This window comes from Apium graveolens, chromosome 8, assembly GCF_009905375.1.
Source record: "Apium graveolens cultivar Ventura chromosome 8, ASM990537v1, whole genome shotgun sequence".
Lineage (NCBI taxonomy): Eukaryota > Viridiplantae > Streptophyta > Magnoliopsida > Apiales > Apiaceae > Apium > Apium graveolens.
This window is the reverse complement of record NC_133654.1, coordinates 113,362,896-113,372,682: the sequence shown is the minus strand read 5'-3', so window position 1 is coordinate 113,372,682 and position 9,787 is coordinate 113,362,896. Positions and strand designations below refer to the sequence as shown.

The 9,787-nt window shown below is 38.2% G+C and overlaps 1 protein-coding gene and 1 non-coding gene across 2 annotated transcripts; both read right to left on the bottom strand.

Annotated features, from left to right (window-relative positions):
* Positions 1-3,460: 3,460 nt before the first annotated feature.
* LOC141679871 (uncharacterized) lies at positions 3,461-4,012 on the bottom strand. The gene is made up of 2 exons (XM_074486244.1): positions 3,718-4,012; positions 3,461-3,633 (listed from the first exon to the last, which is right to left on the bottom strand). Exons 1-2 carry the CDS (start codon positions 4,010-4,012, stop codon positions 3,461-3,463), a joined length of 468 nt encoding a protein of 155 aa, XP_074342345.1.
* A 4,730-nt stretch (positions 4,013-8,742) lies between these two features.
* On the bottom strand, positions 8,743-8,849 carry LOC141681835 (small nucleolar RNA R71). The gene has a single exon (XR_012559259.1). It is a non-coding gene; the product is annotated as a small nucleolar RNA R71 (small nucleolar RNA).
* Positions 8,850-9,787: the final 938 nt, after the last annotated feature.

Below are 9,787 nucleotides of genomic sequence, written 5' to 3'. Positions count from 1 at the left end.
CTTTTAAAAAAACTTATATCTAGTAAATGATTATCTTATGCATGTCAAAGATTTTCAGAAAAATGTTGAGTCAAGGTTAGATATATGAGATCACCTTGCAACGATAGTTTTATACAGTTATAAACTGGAACTCTGTGTATATTATGTATGGAAGAGGACTTCCAAGATTTTGAAAAGTATATATGTATATATACTGAATATTTTGCGACTTCATCGCATTAAGATATCAAACTTGGTTCATTTCTTTTGACCAAGACTTTCATGAGTACTATGAGAAGGCTCATATATTGTTAATCATTATACATATTATTTTGGTGGGCTTGCTGCTCACCCTTGCTTTCTTCTTTCATCACACAACAACAGATAGAAAAGATGAACATGATCAAGCTCCCGATTCGCAAGCGATTAGGAAACGTTCCGCAGTTTCCTATAGGCGTTGATGTCGCTGTAGCTGAGGTAGGAACTACCAATAGGCTAGGCTTTCAACTTATGATGTACCAGACTTATGTATAATTATGAATTGTAATAATGGCAAAGAAATGTAAATTTATTCAAAAAACTTTTTAAGGTGTATTGACATATAATTGTGGAATAAAATGACTTGTGATTATTTTTGTATATTCATCTCTGAGACTATAACTTGTGGTGTGTGTGTTTATTGTGGGGTCACAGTATAGAGTAGTTGATTGTGTATTAAGATTGGGTGTTATTAAGGGAAATGGAACTCGTGACAACCCGGATCCCCGACCCCGGATTTGGGGGTGTTACAGAATCTCCTAAGTAAACAACTGAGGGTACTTTTCTTGCATATCACTTTCGAACTCCCAGGTTGACTCTTCAACCTTTGGGTTTCTCCACAATATTCTTACCAAATTTACCACTTTATTTCTCAATACCTTTTCTCTTTTTTCCAAGAATCTCTATTGGATTCTTTACATATGATAAATCTGCCTGAAGTTCTATCAGCTCATACTCGATTGCATGCTTAGAATCTGGATTATATCTCTTAAGCATCGAGACGTTAAAAACATTATGAATGTGTTCCATGTGTAGGGGTAATACTAACTCGTATGCTACCTTGCCGACATGTTTCAAAATTTCAAAAGGTCCAACGTATCTAGGACTCAACTTTCCTTTCTTTCAAAATCTTGACAACCCTTTCCATGGCGACACCTTCAGTGACACTAGATCTCCTTCTTTAAATCCTATGTCCTTTCTTGATTGATCTGCATACTTTCTTTGGCGATCTTGTGCTGTAATTACCCTTTTATGGATGACTTCCACAACTTCTTTTGTCTGCTGTACCAATTCAGGTCCAAGTATCTTACATTCTTTGACTTCGTCCCAATATACTGGTGATCGACATTTGCGTCCATAAAGAGTTTCATAGGGTGGCATTCCGATACTGGCATAATAACTGTTATTGTAAGCGAACTCCACTAAGGGTAAATGCTCGTCCCATTTGCCTTTGAAATAAATGTCACAAACACGTAACATATCTTCAATTTTTTTGTTCGTTCTCTCGCTTTGGCCATCCGTCTGTGGATGATAAGCCGTACTCATATTCAACTTAGTTCCCAAGCATTCTTGAAAACTTCTCCAGAATCTTGAATTGAATCGTGGATCTCGATCAGACACAATAGACACAGGGACTCCATAACGCACTACTATTTCTTTCAAATATATGTGAACCAACTTATCCAGCCAAAATCTCTTATTAATAGGCAAGAAATGAGCTGATTTAGTTAGTCTGTCCACTGTGACCCAAATAGCATCATGGTTCGCTTTCGTCCTTGGTAATCAAACTATAAAATCCATAGCAATGTGCTCCCATTTCCATTCTGGAGTCTATAGTGGCTGTAATAACCCACTTGGTCTCTGGTGCTCCGCCTTAACTCTTCGGCACGTGTAACATTTGCTAACCCATTGCGCAATTTCTCTTTTCATATCTGGCCACCAATAATTTTCTTTCAAATCTCTGTACATCTTGGTACTTCCTGGATGGATGGAATACCTTGACTTGTGAGCTTCTTGTAGAATTTTATTCTTCAATTCTGCCACTGGTGGTATCCAAATTCTGGATGAAAATCTGAAAATACCTTGATCGTCCTTTTGAGTGCATAACTCTTCTCCAACCAACCGATTAATATCCTGATCCATTATTTCTTCTTGACATTTTCCTATCTTTTCTAGCAATTCTGGTAGAAAAGTCATACTATACATCTTTGCTTCATTAGGATTGCAAATTCTGACTTCCAATTTAAATTTTTTGAAATTCCTTGTATAATTCTCCAGGTACCGTCAGCATGTTCGATCTTTCCTTTCTGCTTAATGCATTTGCCACCACGTTTGCTTTTCCTGGATGATAGTTAATCGTGCAATCATAGTCCTTGATCAACTCCAACCATCTTCTCCGTCTCATGTTGAGCTCCTTTTTCGTGTATATGTATTTCAAACTCTTATGGTCCGTATAGATCTCGCATATTTCTCCATATAAATAATGTCTCCAAATTTTTAAGGCAAATACTATCGCTGCTAGTTCCAAGTCATGAGTAGGATACTTCTGCTCATGAGGTTTCAGTTGTCTAGATGCATATGCAATGACTTTATCATGCTGCATCAAAACACAACCTAATCCCTTATGAGAAGCATCACTATAGATTACAAATTTTCCTTGATCATATGGAAGTGACAAAATAGGTGCCGTGATAAACCTCTTCTTCAATTCTTGAAAACTTCCTTCGCACATCTCATTCCATATAAACTTCTCATTTTTCCTGGTAAGCTTCGTCAAAGGTGTCACAATCTTTGAGAAATCTTGAACAAATCTTTGATAATATCCCGTAATCCCAAGAAACTTCTCACTTCTGTTGGTGTTTTTGGCCTTTCCCAATTCGTAATAGATTCAACTTTTCTGGGTCCACTTTGATTCCTTCATTACTTACTACGTGCCCTAAAAATTGAACTTCTTGTAACCAAAACTCACACTTCGGAAACTTTGCATACAACTTCTTCTTTCTCAAAATTTCCAAAGTTTTCCTTAGATGTTCCGCGTGATCTTCCGTTGACTTGGAGTAGATCAAAATATCATCGATAAACACAATTACAAACTTGTCCAAATATTCCTTCAAAATTATGTTCATCAATCCATAAATGTTGTTGGGGCATTGGTCAATCCAAAAGACATCATTAAGAATTCGTAATGACCATATCTTGTTCTGAAAGTTGTCTTTAGTATATCTTCAGGTTTGATCTTTAATTGATGATATCCAGATCTCAAATCAATCTTAGAAAACTACTTGGCTCCATTCATCTGGTCAAACAAATCATCGATTCGAGGCAATGGATACTTGTTCTTGATCATAAGCTTATTGAGTTATCGATAATCGATGCATAGCCTCATGTTTCCATCTTTCTTCTTAACAAATAATACCGGTGCACCCCATGGGGATACACTGGGTCAAATCATTCCTTTCTCTAATAACTCTTCAAATTGCTTTTCCAATTCCTTCATTTCAACAGGTGCCATTCTGTATGGGGACTTAGATACTAGTTCTTTTCCTGGTGCTAAGTTGATCGCAAACTCCAATTCTCTATCTGGAGGAAGTCCTGGTAATTCATCTGGAAACATGTCTGAAAATTAATTTACCACTTGAATGTATTACAGTTTTGCTGGCTCCTGACTTCTATCTATCACGTACGCAATGAAGTGCTCACATCCTTGTTGTAATAACTTTTTAGCTTCAATTATCCTCAAGAACTTCTTTGCTTGATTATGGCCTTTAAACGTGACCACTTTTTCGTCTAGCATTTTCAGGATTACCTTCTTGTTACGACAGTCTATTTGAGCATCATGCTTAGATATCCAGTTCATTCCTAGAATAACGTCAAACTCTCCTAACTTAAATGGTATCAAGTCAGCAGCAAACTTATTTCCATAAATCTCAATCTCACAGCTCTTACATACTTGATTAACCGATACATGTTCCTCATTTGCTAATTCTACCGTCATAATTTCACTTAGCAATTCAATTGGGCAATTCAACTTATCAACAAAATCTAGAGAAATAAATGATCGAGTTGCTCCTGAATCTACAAGCACCTTTGTACATAAAGAATTCACAGCAAGCGTACCTGCCACAACATCAGTGTCCATAATAGCATCTTTCATACACATGTCATAATTCTAGCTCTGGGAGGGTCATTCACTACTGGAGGGGCTCCCATGATTCACAGTGTATTATTGACTTGAATTGGTGCCTTGCAATCCTTTGCTATGTGTACTGGCTTTCCGCACTTGAAACAGGTATACCCAATTGCTGGAACTTTTCTTGCCTGATTCCTGGTAGGCTGATCCTTGTTGGTTGGCTCCCTGGCTAGCTGATTACGTCACTCCCTTGAATAATGCCCCTCTAGTTGCATCTGTAGCAGACCACATTCAACTTGTTGTAAACTCCACCATGTTTCTGTCCACAGATATGGCAATCTGGTAGAGCAGGCCTCTGTTGGGTTGGCTAGTTCCCAGTGGTTGGACGGTTACCCTGGCCTCCGTTCTCGGTATTCTGTCTGTTGAAATTTCTTCCGGGCTGGAACTTGTCTTTCCTCTGATTGAAATTTGGAAAGTTCCCTGCTTGAGACTATCCTTCAGACCCTTCAAACTTCCTCTTCTTACCGTCCTTCTCTTTCTGAGACATTTCACTTTCTGTCTCTGCAATCATAGCTTTCTGCACAACTCCTGCATATGTGTCCAATTCAAATATGGCCACCTTCCCTTGGATCCATGGCTTGAGTCCTTGCTGACACCTCTTAGTCTTCTTCCTATCACTGTCCACATAGGATGGCACAAACCTAGACAATTCCTCAAACTTGCTTTCACAATCTCCCACTGACATATTCCTCTGCTTGAGCTCAGAAAATTTCAATTCCATTTGATCCTGAACAAAATGAGGGAAATACTTTTCTAGAAACAACTCCTTAAATCTATCCCACGCAACATCATCAGTACCTTCGAACACTTTAATAGTTTCCCACCAGCAGGTGGCTTCATTCTTTAGATAGTAACTTGCAAACATCTATCGATGAATGTAGCACCCGATGGATGATCAATTATAGTACCGATGAATGATTCAATATAGTCCCGATGGATGACTAATTGACATCTATCGGGTGAGTAGCTTATGTAACAATAAGTCATGCAACACATTTCTGCAAACATATTTATATAGATTCTGTAGTAGCTTATGAGTTATGTAGACTGCTAGTAGATGTGCAGAATAGGTTGATTAAATATAAATATAAGATGTCTTGTAATTCCGCACAAATGAAATGGAGTCAAGTGATAAATGGCTACCCGACTGATGATTAACAAAGCTACCCGACGGATGATCAACAAGGCAACCTGATGGATGACAAGCATGTACCCGACGGATGATCAATTCAAACATCTGTTGACAGTGACAACACAGTCACTTGTGTTCGGTGTTTGTAAAAGGAATGTGTCAGCCTGTTTAACAGGAAATGAAGAACAAAGAAGCATTACTATTTCCATACAAGATTAAGAAGATTTTCAAAGATGCTGGAATAGAGTAGTAAAGCAGCATGGAGTTTGACTTGATAGTTTTTTTTTATTATCCTGTCTTATTACCATGTAAACTTGGTGGTATATAAACCAAGTGTAGCTAGTAGAACAAATAACTAAGCAAACACTTTTAGAGGAGAAATTGAAAAAGCTGTAACTGTTAAGAATTTCTTTGTAGTTTGTTTGCTCACTTGTAAAGCAGCTCTGAGACAATTTGTTCTTCACATAGTTCTTAATTCGATATATATATATATATATATATATATATATATATCTGGTGGATACTTTCAAATCCACCAGAAAGTTTTAAAGACTTGTGTTTTAATTACTTTGTGTTTTTGATTTATTTAACTTGTGATTCCGCAACTTGCAAATCAAAACACTTATATACATATATAGATTAAGTTAGAACATTTTATAGTTCAATAAAAAGTTTACTAGAATTACATTCAACCCCCCTTCTGTAATTCTTGCTACATTGTTAGGGACTAATAATTGGTATCAGAGAAAGCTCTTGAAGCACAAAGAGTTTAAAGATCACAACAAACCGCAAGATGAACAAGAAGGATGTTGGAGTCAAGATTCATTTTCTGGACAAAGATAATTACCATCACTGGAAGGAAAAGTTGCATCTTCATTTACTTTCTCAAGATGAGGCCTATGTGGATTGCATAGAGAGAGGTCCTCATGTACCAATGAGAGCTGCAACTGGAAATGAGCCATCAGTTCCCAAGCCAAGGCATGAATAGTCAGATCCTAATATTGAACAAGTCAGGAAAGACAAGAAGGCCATGAATATTCTGTTCAATGGAGTTGATGGTGACATGTTTGATAACATCATTAACTGCAAGACAGCCAAGGAAGTTTGGGATACCATTCAAATAATTAGTGATTGCACTGAACAAGTTAGAGAAAACAAGATGTAGTTACTAATTCAGCGATATGAGCATTTTCACTGTGAAGAAGGTGAAACTCTCACTGATATCTTTAGTAGATTTCCAAAGCTACTAAATGCTCTAAAGTTGCATGGAAGAGTATACCAAACTAAAGATTCTAATCTCAAATTCCTGATATCCCTTCCAAAAGAATGGAAACTGATAAGTGGCATTTTATACCACTTAGAACATCTTAAAATGGCTTAAATTGGTGCCTTGAAATCAAGTATTTTGTGTATTTGATGTGTTTTTCTAGTTTTTATGCATTTCAGGGTATTAGTTGCATTTCGGAGGAGTAATCATCAAGAATAAGCCTTGTCATGTGTTCACCATTGCGAGAGGAAAGAAAGGGGCAGATTACCGAGAAGAAACGGAGCAAACTCAGGAAAAATCCAGTAGGGTCCTGCACGCCCGCTCAGCTATGCTGAGCGGTCGCGCAGGGTCGGGAAATTAAATAATTATTTTTATACTTCTACTTCTGTTTGGCTTCCAACTTCTATGTAATCTGAGTTTTATGGGACTATTATATAAATAGATTTGGAGACGTTTTCACGAGGTTGGATCGTGGTATTAAGCAAGGAGCAAAGGAGATAAGGAAGAAGACCGTTTTAGCACACAACAACAAAGAGGAAGCATACTTTCTTGTGATTCTTATTTTGCTGTAACGTTGGATGCTAGTTTTCTTACTTTGAACTTAATTACTCTTGTGACGTACTCTGATTTAATATAATTAGTTTAGTTATTATTTTCTTGTGTTTGTTTATCATGATTTCATATGAACCCATGATGACGATAAGTGCTATTATGGGCTAATCGTGATCATGGGGTCGCAATGGATTTACTATGGAATTCTTTAGTTAATTGTTTAATACTTTAGTGTGTGATGATTGTATGATATCTAGTATTGGTTGTGCGTATTCGTCTTATGTGCGTCGCGAACATATAAGATAGGGTATTAATCTCTTGTGAAGCGACGGTGGATCTTGAGATTTAGAACTTGCCATGCTAGCATAGGTTCATGTATGATGTGCATGATTAGTGGGTAACTCTAACAGTTTTATTTGCCCTGTGTAATCAAAAGGAATAACTTGTGCTTAAATCGTTGTGTTGTCAATTTCTGTAGACATATAGGAACTCAACATAATTGATGCCTATTCAACTTTTATCTTAATTGTGGATGCTTGGTAGAATGGTATGAGTACAATGAAAGTTGGCTTTTATCAGTTTCGTGTTATTCGATTAATATCATCACTGTCACATGCTAAAGGTAATAACAATAACTATTGAAGGAGGTAGTAATGAAGTTGTGATCTCATGAGTGGTTTAATATTGTTAATTGAAGTGTTATTTAAGTGATAAACTAAGTAATTAATTCTAGTTAATATTTAGTCAACCATTCTAAGTGTTTGTGTCTTAACATTGAGAAGTAATCATACGTTGGTACGTGAGTTTAATTAAACAATAATTAGTCTGAGTCTCTGTGGGAACGAACTAGAAAGTATTCTATATTACTTGTGAACGCGTATACTTGCGTGAATATTAGCGCGTGTTTTCGCCTTAACAAGTTTTTGGCGCCGCTGCCGGGGACTCGGCGTATTTGTTTAGTTTATGTACTTACCATCATTGGTCATTAGGACTCAGTGATTAGGACGTAGCTGTTACTTATTATTTCTAGTTGTGTTTCAGGTACTTAAGCGAGTGTTTATGCAAACTCGTTCTCGTACTCGCAAGAGGACTTTAGATACAGCTGAGGAGACAGACGAAGTTCTTGATATTCCGGAGAAGATAGATTTTGAAGATTCGGATTCAGGAACTGAGCAGAAAGAACCAGTAATCATGGGTGATCATATTGTTCAGGCTGATCCAGCTCTTATGGACTTTTATTGGCCTAAAATTGATGACATTCAGTCAAGCATTCTTCATCCGGCTATTCAAGCTAACACCTTTGAAATCAAGCTGAGCACTATTCAGATGGTGCAGAATTCTATTTCTTTTGGAGGAGCTGCAACTGAAGACCCCAACATGCACATAAGGAATTTTGTCGAGGTCTGCAGCACTTTTAAGTATAATGGCGTGACTGATGAGGCTATCATGCTGAGGCTTTTCCTATTCTCACTGAGGGACAAAGCTAAGAACTGGTTACATTCTGAACCAGCTGGGTCCATCACTACTTGGCAAGATCTTGCGCAAAAGTTTCTGGTGAAGTTTTATCCGATGGCAAAGACTGCTGCTATGAGGAGTTCTCTTACTCAGTTTGCGCAACAACCTACAGAATCTATGTGCGAAGCTTGGGAACGCTACAAGGAAATGTTGAGGAAGTGTCCACATCATGGAATGCCCGATTGGATGGTGATCACTGGTTTCTATAATGGTTTGGGGGTCCAATCTCGGCCCATGCTCGATGCAGCAGCTGGAGGCGCCTTATGGGCTAAAAGCTATACTGAGGCTTATAATCTTATCGAGACTATGGCTGCAAATGAGCATCAAAACCCAACTCAGAGGATGATGCCTGGGATGGTAGCAGGTATTCTGGAAGTCGATGCAGCCACCGCTATTGCAGCGCAGCTCCAGGCGCTGGCGATGGAGGTTGATTCTCTAGCTACATATGGAGTTAATCAAATAGCTATGGTTTATGAGCTTTGTGCAGATTCTCATGCTACGGATCAGTGTTCTCTGGTCAACAAATCTGTTCAGTATGTGAATAATTATCAGCGACAACAGCAGCCTGTGCCAGCTACTTATCATCCTAACAACAGAAATCATCCAAATTTCAGTTGGGGTAATAATCAGAATGCTATTCAGCCACCATATCAGCAAGGTGTGAGTAAACAGTTTAATCCACCTGGATTCCAGCAACCACATCAGTATGCTCAAAGGCAATCATACCCTCAATAGGGAAGTGCAACTGCACCTACTAGTGCTGATTTTGAGGAACTTAAGCTGTTATGCAAGAGTCAGGCGGTTTCTATCAAGACCTTGGAAAATCAAATCGGTCAAATAGCCAATGCAGTGCTCAATCGTCAACCTGGAACACTCCCTAGTGACACGGAAGTACCAGGCAGGAAGGAAGCTAAAGAGCAAGTCAAGGCTATTACCTTAAGGTCTGGGAAAGTTGCTGATGCTGAAAAGCCAAAAGAAGGAGAAGCTGAAATTAGAGATGAAGAAGCTAAGCAAAAGGAGAAAGTGGCGGAACCAAGGAAGACTACTGTTGAACACACTCTGCCTGAGGGTAATACAGGGGAGAAACAGCTCTATCCTCCACCACCTTTTCCTA

Bases quoted from the DNA above. Each gene is read 5' to 3' on its own strand.
- LOC141679871 (XM_074486244.1), bottom strand. From the start codon at position 4,012: ATGACGGTAGAATTAGCAAATGAGGAACATGTATCGGTTAATCAAGTA. The intron at 3,634-3,717 runs GTGAGCACTTCA...ATTAATTTTCAG, and splicing joins AAAGTTATTACAACAAGGAT to ACATGTTTCCAGATGAATTA.